The sequence below is a fragment of the Hipposideros armiger genome, unplaced genomic scaffold (assembly GCF_001890085.2).
Source record: "Hipposideros armiger isolate ML-2016 unplaced genomic scaffold, ASM189008v1 scaffold_798, whole genome shotgun sequence".
Taxonomy (NCBI): domain Eukaryota; kingdom Metazoa; phylum Chordata; class Mammalia; order Chiroptera; family Hipposideridae; genus Hipposideros; species Hipposideros armiger.
Genome location: NW_017732148.1, coordinates 185,992 through 204,559, shown reverse-complemented (window position 1 = coordinate 204,559; position 18,568 = coordinate 185,992). Strand labels below are relative to the sequence as shown.

General features: G+C 35.5%; 1 protein-coding gene across 1 annotated transcript in view; it reads right to left on the bottom strand.

Annotated features, from left to right (window-relative positions):
* Nucleotides 1–18,568, bottom strand: part of ATP8A1 (ATPase phospholipid transporting 8A1) — a 211,590-nt gene that overhangs the window by 106,830 nt on the left and 86,192 nt on the right. Inside the window, exons 14-17 of the mRNA XM_019628491.1 lie at nt 10,980–11,052; nt 8,779–8,884; nt 7,291–7,373; nt 3,071–3,120 (exon numbers count right to left, since the gene is read on the bottom strand). Coding sequence (XP_019484036.1) covers nt 3,071–3,120; nt 7,291–7,373; nt 8,779–8,884; nt 10,980–11,052 — 312 coding nt within the window. The remainder of the gene's footprint in view (nt 1–3,070; nt 3,121–7,290; nt 7,374–8,778; nt 8,885–10,979; nt 11,053–18,568) is intronic.

The following is an 18,568-nucleotide window of genomic DNA, read 5'->3' as shown; positions in this document are numbered from 1 at the left end:
TTTCTATAGTTATTTTACAGGGTACTCTTTCTACTTATTAGAAAAAAAGCTTGCTGTGAAACACATGCCATGTTACACCAGCTGCGGCCTCATATATCTCGTGTGGACTTCCTCTCTTGATTGCATTATTTTCTCATGCTTGATTTAACCTTGTGTTGTTTTGCTCATCAGGGCCCCTAACCATTCACACGATGAAATCACCTAATGACACATTTCTCAGAATGTATCCCTGTTGTTGACACATGACTGTATCAGTACCTCCAATCTCTACCCCTGTGCTTTAGGAATACATTTGATTGGTCCCCTGTCATTGTAATGACATCTGTGTATTCTTGATTCATGTCTTTCTTAACCCAGCTTTGATGACAAAGTCCCAAACTCATCAACTTCCTTGCACTTCTCTTCTCCTGGCAAAACTCCCAAATCCTGGGTGAATGGGAACCCTTTCTGCGGTACATCACAGTAAGTGGATACTGCTGGGGAAGTCATCCCTCCAGTGACTAGTGACTACATGACACCAACATCAAATGGATGCTCCACAGTGCCCAGGAACCCACTACATTTTTCTAACAAGCCTTCTCTCACACCCTCTGCAGGACCATGAACACCTTCTCTATTCTCTATGTCTCCAGTGCGCCCGCCTCCCTCTGGCCCCTTCGAGTTTTTGCAGTTCACCTTGATGGAAGCCTTAGGCAAGAAACCCCTATTCTTTCTGCCATTAAAACCTCTGCCTCTTTTCTTGATACAATAGAGAAAGCATTTCGTTTCCAATCAGAGACCTTCCTTTCACTTGTGCTGGGAACCCTCTCTCACTGCACTTTCTTAGTAATCTCACCCCTAAAGTTACGGTGCTCTCTCCTGGATCTCTACCTTCTCCTTCTGGAGTGGATCCTTCTCCCGAGTTATTTCAATCCATTCTAGTCTCTCTCCTGTGAAACTCACCCCAAACAGCCCTCGCCCATCAAGCCACATCCCCTTTGAACTCTCTCCCCATTGTCCTTCCCAGCTCAACTTTCAAAATACTCACTATCACTACATATATACACTGTTTCCACTTCTGTCCCCTTCCCATCATGCTTCTCTCATCACCGTTCCACGGAATGGCTAAATCCAACACATACTTTTCAGCCTGTCTCTTACCTGACCTTGCAGCAGTTCCAGACATGGACGACCTCTCTCCTCGGATCCCTCTCTTCTCTGGGCTCTGTACCACTATCCTTTTTTTATCCTCTACTTCCCTATCCACAAGCAGCCTCTCTTGCTGATTCCTCTTTTCCTAACCCACCTTTAAGAGTTGGAGTTACTCATAGGTCAATCCTCAGCCTTTCTTGTTTCCCTAACTCTGTATTTTATATCCAGGAGACCCAACTCATCTTCATGGCTTTAAATAGCATGTACAGGCCCGTGACTACCACATTATATTTCAGCCATGCTTTTCTTTTATGCTTCAGGCCCTTATGTCCAACTGCCTACATCTGACACTGCCATTTTTATATCTCACAGGCATCTGACACTTAACGATTCAAACCTCTCATCCTCCACATCTATTCCTATTCCTGTATCTGCCATCTGTGTAAATGGTACCTCTATCCACCCAGCTGCTCATGCGAGGGGCTCTAACCCCTCCCTCCTTTCTCCTTCTACATCCAATCCATCCCAAAGTCCCCTGATATACCTTAAAACATAGCTGAATTCTATCAACTTCACTTTATTTTCATTACCATCACCCTAGTCTAAACCACAATGTCTTTCACAAAGACTGTGTTTATACCACCATATTCACTTTTCTCACTTTTATCCTTAAGCCTACCTCCATCACAGCATCCTGAAAAATCCTCAACTCCTAACCTTGCTTTTTTCTCCTTTCTTTTAAATTTTATTAAATTTATTGGGGTGACATTGGTTAATAAAATTATATAGGTTTCAAGGCTTTATGTTTCTTCAAGGTGCTTATCACTTAGCATAGTGCTTTTAAGTGTGTGTTAATAAACAAATATATCCAAATGCTAGTTGATACACTACTTATAATATTTTATAATACAAGGAGGCTTAGGAAAAACAGTCACTTTGACATAAAAAAAAAGAGATTGGGGACACACTTTAGGAATACTCTGTTACAGTTTATCATCCAATTTCCTATGCATTTTCCCTTGAGTCTTTCAGTGCATACAAGTAAAGAAAACAGTGTTTAAATAATAAATTAGAGAGACCCCCATTACTTTTGGTATTAACCATGGGCATGTGGGCACTCCCAACCAAGACATCAACCACAGATGGCAGAGAGAAGTAAATGCCTTTTCTAGTCAACATATAAGCCTGTCTATATGGGAGAAACTTCAAGAAAAAAGGTGGACACTTATTTCCCTGAACAGCAGTGTTACTTCCTGGTGGGAGCCTGGAAGATATTTTTAAGAGTCCTGTGAATGCAAGACCCTCCTGTTTGCAGCTGAGGCCTATTTGCCCCAAGAATGTAGGTTAGTTGAAAAACTACATAGTCGTGTAGGAATAAAAAACCAAAAACTCATCGAGTTATTACCGATTATAATGAAAGGCCCCTATTATTAACCTTAAGAAATCAAGTAGGATGACCTCTCTGTTTTCTGGTTTTCCCATCAGGTGATAACTGATTTTATATCTAAGAGAGAGATGGATATGTTTTCCAAAATCCCAAAAACAATGAGATATGATGAGCACATCATTGAATGGTGGGTTCCTAACTCTGATTCATCGTCACTCCACATAAATATTGGTCCCTCTACGTATAACAGTGTTTCCAGGTCACGAGCCATAAAACTCCTGGTCCTATACCCCATGGTTGTGATGTAGACAGTCATGTTCAAAAATATTTTTACACTATCTTCAGGAGTCATACCTTGTACCATTCTGAAGAAAGCTATCTATGATTTATTTGTAGCTACAACAATTAAAAACTGTACTGAAGAGTTTAATATTTTGTCTAAGTTTAGTTAAATCTAAATAAAGCATACTTTCTAATTATTTAAAAGGGGAAAAAAATGACAATAGATAAAAATTTATCTCATACGCACAAATCACAGAACAGATGTTTTACCTGGTGAACTCCAGGACATTGAGCAATTCATATCTTTCTTCTTGCCCCAGCTATGAAGAAAAGCAATACATGATTACATAAAGTTGGAAGGATCTTTGGCTTCTTGGAAATGAACCCTAGTCATGAAATATTAATGTAAAAACAATGTTAACACAAACAAATTGTCCCTTCTGAAATATATCATCTATAATTGGACTTACTTTCAGGTTAACATGGAAGGCTGACCATACACATTTAATTTCTGTTCTTCCCAAAGCCCCACTAGAACTATAGGAAGCACTTAAAAAGAAGGAAAGAAACTAGTTATGGCAGGAAAATGAGAAAAGAGACAGTAGCACCAAAAATTTGGAAGCTAGAAAAGAGATCAATGAGTGGTATCTTACTTAGCAGATACAAGAAGGTAAAATACTATAGTAGTCCTGGGGAAAGCTGAGAACCAACCCGATTGGTCCTACATAATCCTTAAAAGGTTGGGGTAAAGAATGGGAGGACCAAGTAAGAGCTACTTGAAGAGCAGCACTCAGCATGGGCCTTCCTGCAGAAGACCAGAGGTTTTGCTCTATAAAGGGTGAAACAGAGGATCATCTGTCCAGAAGTTGACTGGCACAGTTGAAGATATGGCATTGTTATATTCATACTAAATGCTGGGCCCCAATATGCAAACCTACTCAGTGAACCTACATGGTGGCAGCCAGACCTTTCCAGGAAGAAATCTGGAGATTTAGTCTCTGGAGAATCCAACAAGCCCAGGAGATGCCCTAAAAGAACAGACACCCCAACCTTCCAAACTAATCCTACTAGGCCACCCTAAAGTGAAGCTCAATGTTGGAAAATACTCTCATGTGCAGAACTGCCTCACTCTTAACTGTGAGAATCCCAAAGATTAACAGATATCTAAGGAAAGCCACCAACATGGAACATAGACACCCCAAATAAATAGATCAAGGCGACTGGAAGAAAGACAGTGCAAAAATAAAACTTCCTGTCAGCCCATGAAGTTTCAGGTTCTGGGTTTCCTGATGGGCATGGGGGCTGGTGAGCAGGTCCCGGATGCCTCTTCACTTAGTGTCAACACCAGATTGAAGTGGTTTGTCACATGCTTCATCTGCAGCATTTTCTTCTATCATTGGAACTGCACTGCTGTGGCTTCCTGATGGTATAAAACTTTTACAGTGCTTTATACCCTTGAAAATATTGCTTCACTAGCCAGCATATGCTTTTTAATGGAATCCATGAAGAAAATGTTTGAAACAATAAGATTGCGTGTAACAATTTCTGTGTTTTGGAGATTAATATTTATACCCTGTGTGCTGCTCTTTGGTGGTATAGGAGGAGATTGGCTGTATTTTTCTGCATATTGCAGTTCTTGTCAAAGACTTGGTATAGTCTATCATACATCCCATATGCAAGGGATGCAGTAATTAAATGCTGTTTTTCTCCTAAGTAGAAAATGAAAAACTTTGAAAAAGAACACTTGAAAGCTGATGTTTAATTTTTGGTAAAGTATGCTTTTTCCCAAAACAATAATTACTGCAGAAAACAACTGCAGTGATAGTTTAAGACCATTTTATATTCTGGTAAACTCTCCTGTATAGTTAAATTGTTATGCTTGTAAATTTCCCTTTAAATGAAAACTTCAAAAAAACTATCATTATTCCTCTCAGAGAAGTAACATAAGTATGACATTCTTGAAACAAGAACAGGATACTATTAAAAAAGAAATATTTAAAGAACAAAAAAGCTTCTAGAAATCAAAACTATGATAGCAGAAATAATAATAATAATAATAATAATAATAATAATAATAATAATAAAATCAATAGAAGGCTAAGAAGACAAAGCTGAGGAAAAACTCCAAAAAGCAAAACAAAAAGGCAAAGATCTGAAAAGCATGAGAAAAAATTGAAAGGTTAGTTCAAGAATTCTAAAGAGAGAGCAGAGCAAAAAGAGGGAAGGAAATGGAATCATTTGAGAAAATTTTCCAGAACTGATAGCACATTAATTTGCAAATGGAAAAGGGCCCACCCAGTGCTCAGTATAATGGGTTAAAATATTCCCACTAAGGGACGCGAACATAAACTTTCAGAGCTCTTGGGAGAGAGAAGCTCCTACAACTTTCCAGAGAGAGGCGGTGGGAGCAAGTCACAAAAAATGTGGAATCACAGTGGCTTCTGATTTCACAATTTGGTGTACTGGAAGCCAGAAGACAGTAAAACAATCAAAATTCTTAAAAAAAAAAGATTTTCACTCTGGAATTCTATACTCAGCCAGATTAAAAATTATTAAGTATAATGATAGGACAAAAAATGTTTAGACTTGAAAGGACTAAAAAATAAATAAATAAATTACTCCCCATGCATCATTTCTCAAGAAGCCACTAAAGAATGTGTCCCACAAAAACAAAAGAGCAAACCCAGAATAAGGAAGATATGGGATTTAGGAATTAGAAGATCTAACACAGGATAGAGGTAAAGAAAGTCCCCAGAGAGATAGGACAGTGATTCCAGGGTGACAACTATGAGCAAGACTTTGTCAACTACTACATCATAGAGCCCTGAGAGTCAGGCGCTGGGCTTGCTGACAGCTACCACTACTGTGTCCTCTGCTCCTGGAACAACGTTTTAACCTGACAACACTGACAGAGTATGTGTTCCATCAGAACAAGGGTGTTCACTAAGAAAGAAGATTTGAGATATAGGGAATAGTCTAAAACAGAAGAAAATCAAAAGGAACTCCAAAATGCCGCAGAAGGCAGCCGTGGAACAAAACTGGCCCATACCAAGGAGAATGAGGGGCTTCAAGAGGGGTGACTCAAGAACAGAACTGCCAACTGACAGATTATCTGATACAAGCGTTCTCTAAAGGGGACAATTAGTAATAGGTGGAAGGAAAATTAAGCAATTCAAAAAGAGGGATTTATCATTAGGAAATAAAGGAAAGAATTATTTTCAGGAAATAGTTTTATGTCAGGAAACAAAACGGAAATATTTACTGAATACAACAATGTTCAGCTATGAATAGTGATACAGGTGTAATAATATAAACACTAAACATTTTAATGAGATATAATTTATATGTTAATACAGTACACAGACCTTAAATGTATAGTTCAATGAAAATTATATAGTTTGACAAAGGTATCCTCGGTGTAACCATCACCCCAATCAAGATAGAACATTTTCATCGCCCTATAAACTCCTTTGTGACCTTTTCCAATCAATCTCCTCCCTGATCCTGAGGCAACCACTGTTTGTAATTCTACCACCACAAATCACTTTCGCCTAATCTTGAGCTCAACATAAGTGAAATTAAAGGGTATGCACTCCTTTATGCCTGATTTTTGTTTTGTTTTGTTTTTCTTTTTTGCTTAACATAATGTTTTTGAGACTTATCCACGCTGGTAATGAATTAATAATTCCTTCCCTTTTATTGTTTAGATAGTCCATATCACAGTTTGTTTGCCCATTTTCCTCTTAATGGGCATTTGGTTTGTTTCCAGTTTTGGGCTACTATGAACATTCCACTAGACATCTTTTTGTGGAAATAAGCTTTCACTTCTCCTGGGAAACTATGAGTACAATTGCTGGGTCAGGTACATGTTTACCTGCGTTAGGAAACTCTAAAAGTTTTCCACAGCAATGGCATCATGTTGCACATCTACCAGCAAGACCGGGCTATGCCATGTGCTCTGTATTCTCATTAACACTTGGTGCCATTGGTTTTCATTTTAGCACTTTTGGTGGCATGTAGTGGAATTTCATTGTGATTTTAATTTTCATTTCCCTGATGACTAACAATGTGTTTTTTCATGTGTTCATGGGCCATTCAGATATCTTCTTTTGAGAGATGTTTGTTCAAGTCTAACCAAAGTCTGAAATATAATTATAATAATATTGGGAAGGGATGGTGAGTCAGGAGAGATAAATCCTCCTTTAACATAATTGACTAGAAAGTCAATAGATATGTCTGAAATTGAAGAATCAAATTGTATATCGTTAATTGCATATATTTTTTGAAAATATGAGATCTATAAATGCCTGAAGAAAGAGATAAAAGCACAGAAAGTGGTTGCTTCTGGAGAGGGAAATTGGAGTCGGGAACCGCTATTTTATTATGAGCCTTTTGGTATTGTTTGTGCATTTTATCTTTGAAGCTACACATATGTATTACTTTGATGAAAAAGATAAAATTTATTTTGACGATAAAAAGAAATAACTTACCGAATCTATAATCACTGAGTCAGGTGTTCTTCCAGTGAAAACAAAATTCAATTGCTTGGCTGCTCTGACCAAGGCTCCCTCATCTGTTTTGGGAAAATAGTTGAAAGCAAATACATGGTGAAATAAAAATTATCCCCAATACCAGAGAAATACATTACTGTAATATAATTTTCTGTTTAATTTTAAAAGAATTAAAATTCTTTTTATTCTAGCCTGTTATTGAAATTACTTTTAAAATTATGTGACAATGTCAAAGGAATGAGTGGAATAATCTTAAGGATCTGAGATAAGTACAGACCCCAGAGTCATATATCTGAAGATTAAGTCTCACTCTGAGTCATATATTAGAAGGAAAATTTAAATGTACTCCTTGTGCCAGAATATTCCATAGAAAACCTTTCTAAAATGAATGACACAAATCTGCCTTGTTTTATGATTTTTTCCTCCTCAAACGTTGATCGTAGAAAAACTACTACCAATTGAGAATTCAACTGAAATGGATATAAATGAATTGATGCTTTGTCATACATTATTTACTTTAATCACCAGGGTATATCAAATCTTGTTGCTGAGGGTAGAGTGTGGGATAAGAGAACATTCACATAGTTTCTATCTCAACAATATGAGATGTAACATTTCTTATATTTAGTAGAAATTTGGTACATTCTACAAGGTCACAGGTGTTGGTTTAGAATATATTTCAAAATATTTACAACAAAGTTCTCCAAAGTGTGTTCCTTCTTTCCTAAAATCTTACAATAATCAGATTGATTATTTACCCAATTTTACATTGAAAATAGGCCTAAAATTACTGATAACTGTGCTAATACATATTTTATGGAATCCCTTCAAATGTGTAAACTGTCCTCATCCAAATAAATACACAACAATCTCATTGATTATCATTTCCAAAAGAGGAAAGCAAAATTGGTATTCTAAAATGCATACGATTTAGTCAAATAGATCTTTCTTTTTCTGTCTGCTTATGTGTAAAAACAGTTTATACTAATAGTTTATTATTAGTTTTTTATAAAGAAAAGAGAACTTACTATATACATATAAAAAAGTATTTTTACTTGTGTGAACTTTGTTATTCAAATTTCCATCATTTATGTCATCTACCAAAAATTATATATACAAAGTTTTGTATTTTAAAATGTATATTTAATTCTAAAAGCCAAAGTTTTCCTAATTAGTAAATAACTTTTTTTGTCTAAAAAAAATAAGTTGGTTATTTATTTTTTTTTTATTGTTTTTTTTCTTGACAGTATCAAATTTCAGAACAATTTTCCACTCCAAAAAAAATTTTATTTTTTAATTCTAAAAGCCAAGGTTTTCCTAATTAGTAAATAACTTTTTTTGTCTAAAAAAAATAAGTTGGTTATTTTATTTATTTATTTTATTTATTGTTTTTTTTTTCTTGACAGTATCAAATTTCAGAACAATTTTCCACTCCAAAAAAATACATCACAATTGCTTCATTTGTACCTGGAGATGCTGCTTGATAAATAATCGTATCACCCTCTCGCTCTGGTACTGCTGTGTGACAAACTGCCATCATTGTAAGGAATTCACATATTATAGGTGCAGTTGGCTGTAAGAAATAAACACATAATTTAGCCTTTTTCATTTAAACATTTGACACTAGTAATAGAAATATTACTTTATGTCTATTAAGAATATAGCTGTTAAATTTTGAAAGTGTGAAGTTATAGCCAACTAAGAAGCCAACAATATTATGAAGAAAATATATTTTAACTAAAATCATTCATTCTTGAATTCTCTCCTTCATTTTCTAAATATTTATACTAGGCAACTTTGTGTTGTCAAATAGAAACTACACAGTAAAAATGGTAGATATGGTGGATACTGTCCTCAGAAGACAGGAGATAAATTCTAAAATGTTCATTTATTTGGTTCTAATTCCTGATCAGATGTACATTTTAGGCATCTAACTGTACTGTGGTTCCACTACTTTGGGTTGGGGTGATGATGGCAGGGGGTTCCTCTGTAATGCTGTGTCTTCCCTCCCTCCAAAAATTGCAAGCATAACCTGATACATGTTTTACTAAATAAAAATGAATCGATTGAGCAATTCCTATGCACAATGGACTCTTACAACCTGAGGAAAACATAAAAGTGAATTCTTTCTGCAAGGAGCTTAGAGTTTACAGGAGAAAAGAAGTCAGGCCTTTTAGAGTAAACATCTGTCTGCCTCTCTGGCTCCTGATGAAGAAAAATGTCATTCAAATTAATAAAGAAAAATATTCCTCTAAGATGTTGGACAAAAAAAAAAAAAAAAGTGAAGTGACTGGGAAACTAAATCAGAACACTACTTGAAAAAACTGTGCTCAAGTTAGAATAGTAGACAAAACAGACATGGTGCCTGCCCTGTGAAGCTTTGACTTGTGGGAAAAACAGAACACAGATACATACACAAATATTATTTATTTATGGAGTGAAAAGCGCTATAAAGAAGAGAATGTGCAAATATCATATAATGTGATTTGGGCGAGTTTGTGGTTGTTTTCAAGAAAATGTGATATTGAAGCTGATGATGTTTAGCCTCTTGAGAAACTAAGCAAAGTTTTCCATCAAGCATGACAGAAAATATCCTGAAGAAGGAAATAATGAAGCGTGTTTACAAGAATGCCAGTGTGGCCTGAGGAGAAAAAAAGGGCGAGTGGCTCCAAGGTTGGCGACGTAGGCCTGGGCCAGATCACTTAACCTTATAAGTTAAGAGGGAAGCCAGAGAATGGTGTCAAACAGGGACGTGATAGAACTTGATTTCCATTTGCATCACTGCAGTTGTCTGGTGCAGCAAGAATTGGAGGGGAGTAAAAATGGAAACAAAGAGGCTGGTTAGGAGGCTACCATGGTAACTCACACAGGGGATGCTGGTATTCTGGACTGGGGTAGTGAAAGTGAGAATGAAGTAAAGATGACATTCCGGGTATATTCTAGAAGTCAGTATTGACAAGGACTTGGTGACTCTATAGATATGGAGACAGAGGGACAAGGAGGTATCAAAAGCAACCTTTAAGTTCCTAGAAGAGTAATGAGGTAGGTGATGGTGTAATTTACTGAACCTGAGGACACAGCGGGAAGAGATGGTCTAGCTCTAGGTTTTAGGAAACTAGTATTTGGTTGAAGGCTCTCTTAAGAAAAAAAGGATACAAAAATATCCACAGGCACACACTGCTACAGAGGGAGATGCTTTGGGGTCATGAGTATGAGTTCAAGTTTTGACATAGAACTCTAGGAAACCCTATCATTTGACCTGATGGAATTTTAATAAGTTCCAGTAGCTTCATAAGTGGAATGTTCACATTGGGAGGCAGATGTCTAGAGCTCTTCTTGTACAGATTTGGCACTGACCTCTCATTTTGAGCAGGTAATTCATTTCCGTAGATATTTTGCAATGGTTAATAGTGAGTTGTTTCATAAATAGGGTTCTTATGTTCAACATAAAACATTTTGAAAGATACAATATTAATAATGATAATATTAAAAGCAAATTTCAAATAACCATGAATTCATGTTGGCTAAGTAAAAAAAAAAATTTAGCAATAGATTTTGATAATTATTAAAAATAATCATAAAATTTAAAAAAAGTATAAAGATGGAAGATAATTAAGATCATTAGTTTTCCCTCATTAATGAAAATATAATGCTTTTATGTCACTTACATGATTGTTTTGGAGATTTTCCAGCAATGATGAATCACTAAATGTTTTTTCGTCTCCAAACTGTGAGCTCTGCCTAAAGGGGAAAAAAATGGAGCAAACTTCGTTCATTTACAGCAGTTCACTGATCAATCTGTAATTTTTTAAATAAGTCATTATGCCGGCAAACCTAATTGATTAAATATAATATAGAGTGCATTGCTAAATAAGACAGCACAGATTTCATGACTGAATCATAAACTATTTTCAAGCATTCTAAAATGCTACAGACTTTTGCAGTGTAATGAAAAATAGCATAAAGTTCATTTTCCTGGAGTGAAATTATATTATAGTCACATGAAATTTTAAAAAATTAATTTAAAAAATGTAACAAACTGCTAAAAAACCTGGATTACATTTCTTCAAATTCCATAATTTTTTCAAGTTTAGGAATTCTGAGAATTAAGTTATTGTAAAAAGTAATATTGATTAATTCTTTTACTTTAGCTTATGAGAAATCTTTTTTTGTAGTTACTAACACTACACGATTATCATATGAAATATAAAAATATGAATAAACTGTTTACATATTTAATCACCACTAACAAATATCTGATATATTTACATACATGTCACATTTGTTCTGTATATATGAGGGGAACAGATCATAAAAGTGTTTGGGATTTTTTCTGTGTTGTGGCTATCTTCAGGTCAGCAGACACATTATGTACTTCATATGAAACAAATAGAGTCAGAATTGCCTTGGTAATCTAGCTATTGTTAATCTCATGGCCATGCAATTTAATATGAAAATGTTGAGATGCACAGAAGAACAAGGAACATTTAAGTGGGAATGTCAAACCCAAAGGATATACTTTGCAACATTCAGTTAAAATGTATAGGTATAAGCTGTAGTGCATAGAAGAAAATTTCAGAAATAATTCACCAATAAAAAAATGTGTCAGATATTAAATAACTATAACCTAGAAAACTTTTAATCACATTTTTTACAGGTTACAAAGAATATTATCAATGCCAATATGCCAAATATCAAGTTTCATATTTTAAAGCCAGCAGTTTAAAAGGAAGGAGAAATCACTGAAGAAAAAAAAGAATTTGGAATAATTGAAGATACACAATATCGTCAATGAAATATATTTTCCCATAAACTGAAGAAAGAAGTTAGAATGTTTATAATAAAATACATCTTTATTTACATGTAGTAGTTTGGTCTATTAATTCTCAAAATTATAGTATAATACATCTTTATTAGCATCTTTATTATTTCTTAAAAATAGTTTATTATTTGGACTCCACGAAATCTCCCTATTATTAAAATGTATTCACTGGTGGTTCATAGTAATACTTTCCTACTTATTTGTTAGATTAATTGAAATGTCAAGGAATAGTCACAGTAACATTTTGTATGTAAAGGTCTATTTTCTTTTCAAAGAATTTCAGATTCAAAGCCTTTATAAGCCTGAAGATGTCTTATTAATCTCACCAGTAATTCTTTCATTTTATAAATCATGGTTACCATAAATGATATAACTTTCAAATGTATTTATAACAAATAACACTAGATATGCAAGTGCAATTTTTACCTGGACACATCCCACCCTCCCCTCGCCATGAAGGCTAATGCTACATAAGAACTCTCCTTCCAGAATGCAGCTTCCCTTCCAAGACCATAAAAACCATAAACAACTCATCTGCTAATCACATAGCCTGGGTTGAGTAACTCAGGCACAGAGCTCTCATTGCCCCTCCCCCAAATACAAAAACGTTCACTTTTAGTAAAAGTAAACTGATAACACTAGGAAGCTCGTGTTATTTCAAGATAAGAACCAACTGCATTAAAAGTAAAATACTTTAAGCTGACAGTTGACAAAACTACATGAATTTGCAAACTGCTCACAAATAAAAAGACATCAACATTTTATTAAAATTTTCCGTAGAAATTTTCAAGTGGCACTTTGCTCACAAGGAGACAAAGAAATTACAGACTTTTATAAGAACCAACAAGGTAGGCAGTGCAACATTAAGGTACGGAGAACAATGAGCCGGTGGCCCATCATATAATTTGCAGCTTCTTGAAGGTTGATTTAAAAGTTATGATACATTGTACATAATTATTTTCTGATCCTACAAAACTGAAGAATCCCCACTGCAATAAAAATTCACAGAGAATTCAGGACATATATGGCTCAATTGGTATAACCTGTTTTCATATATGACAGTATGAACTATGAAGTTTTTTAAAATCCAAAATTCATGTCAACAAGAGGGTCACCAGAAAAAAAAGAAAAAAGTTGGATCCATACTTTTCACTTTAAATAAAAATATACTCCAGATGGATGAATAATTTAATATAAGTACTAAGGATAAGAAAAACTTTAAAGTAATTTAGGTGTAGAAAAGGTGTGTTATACATAATTCAGAAAACAAAGCAAATAGATAATCTGACTGCAGAAAGCTAAATTCTGCAGAGCAAAAACTACTGCAAAGTTAAAAGCCAAACAACAAACTGAGAAAAATGATTTATAGTACATATATGGAAGGTTCATTTCCAGAAAATAAAAAGAACTAATAGAAATCAATCAGAAAAAGATCAACAATGCAGTAGAACAATGAGCAAAAGATATAAACACACAGTTTATAGACAAGAAAATACAACTGGCTTTAAAAATAAGTTCAGCCTAATCCTGTATGAAAGAAGTGAAATTTAAATGTATCAATTTGACAGAAATAAAGTTTGACAACTCTGTGCTGTTGTGATTACAGAAAAAGTTAAATCATATTATCATTGGTAAGAATGAAAATTGGTATGGAACCACAAAAGACAACGAATAGCCAAAGCAATCCTAAGAAAAAGAACAATGCCAGAGGTATCACACTCCCTGACATCAGCTTGTACTACAGAGCAACAATAATCAAAACAGTATGATATTGGCAGAAAAACAGACACACAGACCAATGGAATAGAATTGAAAACTCAGAAATAAACCCACATAAATATGGACAGATAATTTTTTACCAAGAAGACAAAAACATACAATGGAGAAAAGACAGCCTCTTCAATAAACGGTGCTGGGAGAATTAGAAAGCCACGTGTAAAAGAATGAAACTAGATTGCTATCTGTCACCATGTACCAAAATCAACTCAAAATGGATCAAAGGCCTAAACATAAGACCTGAAACAATAAACTGCATATCAGAAAACATAGGCACTAAACTTATGGACCTTGGGTTCAAAGAGCATTTTATGAATTTGACCTCAAAGGCAAGGGAAGTAAAAGCTAAAATAAATGAATGGGACTATTGCAAACTAAAAAGCTTCTGCACAGCAACAGAAACCATCGACAAAATAAAGATGCAACCAACTGAAAGGAAGAAGATTTTTGCAAACAATGCCTCTGATAAGGGGCGAATATCCAAAATATATAAAAAGACTCATACAACTCAACAACAAAAAAACAAATAATCCAATTAAAAAATGGGCAGAGGACCTGAACAGACATTTATCCAAAGAGGACATACTGACATATGAAAAAATGCTCAACATCCCTAATCATCAGAGAAATGCAAATCAAAACCACAATGAGATATCACCTCACACCGGTTAGAATGGCTGTCATCAACAAGACAAATAATACGTTTTCGAGAGGCTGTGGAGAAAAAGAAACCCTTATACACTGTTGGTGGGAATGCAGATTGGTGCAGCTGCTCTGGAAGGCAGTGTGGAGGTTCCTCAAAAAATTAAGAATAGAATTACCATGTGACCCAACAATCTGTCTCTTGGGTATCTAGTCAAAAAATCTGAAAACATTTATTCATAAAGATATATGTACTCCGATGTTCATTGCAGCTTTATTTATGGTGGCCAAGACATGGAAACAACCAAAGTGTCCTTCGATAGATGATTGGATAAAGAAGGTGTGGTACATATACACAATGGAATACTATTCTGCCATAAGAAAAGATGAAATAGTGCCTTTTGCAACAATATGGATGGATCTTGAGATTATAATGCTAAGCGAAACAAGTCAGACAGAAAAAGTAGAGAACCATATGATTTCATTGATATGTGGTATATAAAACTGAAAACAACAAAAGAACAACAAAAAAAACAAATGAAGAAACAAAACTCATAGACACAGACAATAGTTTAGTGGTTACCAGAGGATAAGGGGGAGGAAGGTAGTAGATGAGAGTAAAGGGGATCAAATATATGGTGATGGAAGGAGAACAGACTCTGGGTGGTGAACACACAATGTGATATATAGATGATGTATTACAGAGTTGTACACCTGAAATCTATGTAACTTTGCTAACAATTGTCACCCCAATAAATTTTAATTTAAAAAAAATAAATAAAAACAAAACAACACACACACACAAAGCAATGAAAATTGGTTCAGCTTCTAACAAGGGCAATTGGGCAATTTCTATCAACATTTAAAATACATTTATCCTTTGATCCAGTAATTCCACTTCTAGGAATTTATATAGTTATCTACCTGGTGCAAAATGTTGCATGTATACATTCATTCGTTGTAGCTCATTTTTAATAGCAAAAGGTTAGAAATAACCTAAGTTCTATCCAGTGTGTTGCTTTAAAAAAGTTTATTGCATCCACACAACAGAATACAATATGAAAAATGGTTAGATCTTCATGAAATATGGACAAATCTCAAAGATGCACTGTCAGAAGAAAAGCTGATACAAACTATGCAGTATGCTTCACTTTCTGTAACAATATGAGACAAAAAATCCATACATGTATAGATCTGGAAAGATACACTTGAAATCGCTTACCCTGGTTGCCTTTGGGAGGAAAAGCGGAGGGCTTTAAGACAGGGAAGGGAGGAAAACCTCTCCTTCTTTACACACTTTGAATTTGTAACATGTTAATGCATTATGAACTTAAAAAATAAATCAAATTTAAATTAAAAATAAAAAACAAGAACAAAATCCAAGTCAACCACCTGAAATATATATATATACACCTTGCATATAAACTAAATGTACACACTATACACATATACACACTACACACATGCACACCCAGGAAGACAAACGGCAGTGTGATTGTGAAGCACTTGTTTTGTCAAAGAATATGCACCTCTGGCTTTTAAATGGTGCTACTGGTTCCAAATCAAAATTCCTTAAAGGGAGATTTAATATTTAGAAATAAATTTGTTATTTGGAGTCAGGTCTGGTCAAGTTCAACAGTATGAACCAGTGATTGAATCCAATAATATTTCTGTTGGACACTGGTTTAACCCAAGTGATGAGATCTGCTTTTCTGTGTGGCTCATAGTATTTCTGAAGGCAATTACAGAAGAGGAGTTCCACAACATTCTCTGAAACAGCTGCTTCATTGGAATAAATAAATTACCTGTCAAATTTCTTTGAAGACTAACACTAATTTGGATGTGTTAGATCTCATTATTATGCAGTCACACCTGGAAGAATGCTTTAGTGAGCCTAGCTGTTACAGCGGAATAAAGAAATACCAATCATTGCATACAACATTATATATCAGAATGAAATGAGGAAATAAACCAGAAAATAGTACTATCCACTAATATCAGAATACTAAAAATCACAGTGAAATGACTAAACACAGAACGCTTGAAGGTAATCCTTTTAGAGAATCACCCTCACTAGTATTAACTTAAAAGACAAAAAACTATCAGAAAGAATAATGTGGAACTATTTATTAAATAGTTAAGAAAAAACGAATATGTTATCTGGAATATGTTTCAAAATAATAGTGAGGGAAAGATATAGACTAATAGAAATTGGTACTGAGTGTATATATTGAAGTGAATGGATGGGTACATCTGTCTACTTTTGTTTGTGCTTGAAATTTTCCATATAAACATCAGAAAAAAAATAGTTACGGCAATATATAGCTTTGGAAAATAACCGTATCTTAGGGCTACATGGATGCTGAGAATAAGCAGATTTTCCCCTCCAACAGTATAGTTTTTTTTTTTTTTAAAGATTTTTATTGGGGAATTGGGGGGATGGGAACAGTGCTGGGGAATTGGGGGAAGGGGAACAGACAAGTTGCTGTCGTTTTGTTCTTCAATCTAGTTGTGGAGGATGTTGCTTTACTGGCCCAAGTTGGCACCATCATTGCGCTTTTCTCTGGCGAGGCAGATCAGTCGCCGGCTTCTGGACGGCTGCTCACTGCGGCTGCTGGCCGCTCACGCTGGCTGCTGGCTACATACGGTAGCCCATGGCAACCCACTGCCACAGGGACTGCAGCCTACGCCGTCGCCGGCGACTCACGGCAGCCCAGCTCCAGGTTGAACTGTTGTTCAGCATCTTAGCTGTGGAGGGCAGTGTCACTGGCCCTCATATGTGGGATCCGAACCGGGGCCCTCTGGCATCCCAAGCGAGTTCTTAACCATCGCGCCACTCCGCCGGCCCAACAGTATAGATTTTTAATAGAAAGAATCAATCTGTAAGGTTTGCTGTGGTACTTTACAGTAAGAAGAACACCATACCAATTTTGGAGTAAGTGGCTACTGGCTGGAAAGTGATTTCATTTCTGTCAACTATTTATATTAATATATTTAAGTGAGTAGAGCTACAGCCATCATCCAATTATCTTTATTGTCAAGAGAATATGCTTGAAAGGGTTACTACATTACAGGTTTGCCTTCAAATTCAACTAAATGTAAAATAACCTACATACATTTAAGTGTTGTTATGTGCTTTTGTAAAATTTTATTGGGGAACAGTGTGTTTTTCCAGGACCCATCAGCTCCAAGTCAAGTAGTTGTTTCAATCTAGTTGTGGAGGGCGCAGCTCAGTGGCCCATGTAGGGATCGAACTGGCAACCTTGGTGTTTATGAGCACTTTGCTCTAACCAACTGAGCTAACCTGCTGCCCAGTTATATGTTTCTTTAATTTGACATTCACTGTGGTGAATACGGTTCAAGTGGGGCAGTAAACATAAACAGGACACAGGTTTTACATACGGACTTCAATGAACTTCACACTGCAAAGTGGAGCTGCTGACAGATAGGAATGAAAATTCAGATTTTGGATATACAGTCATCACACGCTCTAGTTTACCCCTGAAGACCAGCAGCGTGAAGATGTGGTTAGGCGCCTGGAGCACAGGATCCCACCGGGCTCACACTTGTGATATTGGTTTCACTGGCAACATGAAACCAATTGGATGAAATTGGGGAGATGCCAGCTTTATGAATATGCAAAGTTGTCCCCACTGCCGTGCTAACTTTTCTCATGTCAGTTAAATTTTACCTGTTCTTGTTTCCTTAACAAAACAAGAAAGAAACAAGGAAAAAATAAAATGACAAAGAGTAAAGATATCTTATGCTCTAAAAGCAGATATCCTCCAAAGTTCTTTAAAGTCTGTAGGATGTATAACCAGGCTGAGTGAGGTTTTAACTTTGGCTCCTACTGGTTGCGTACTTTGGGGCAAGTTACTTATTAGCTTCTTTGCCTAAATTTCACCAACTTTAAAATAATCACGTCAATCACAGCTCCTCAAATATGTATGAGGCTTCAGTGAGAGACACCAGAGCTAAGACTCTCTGTGTGCTTACTATGTTCAAACACTCTTCTGA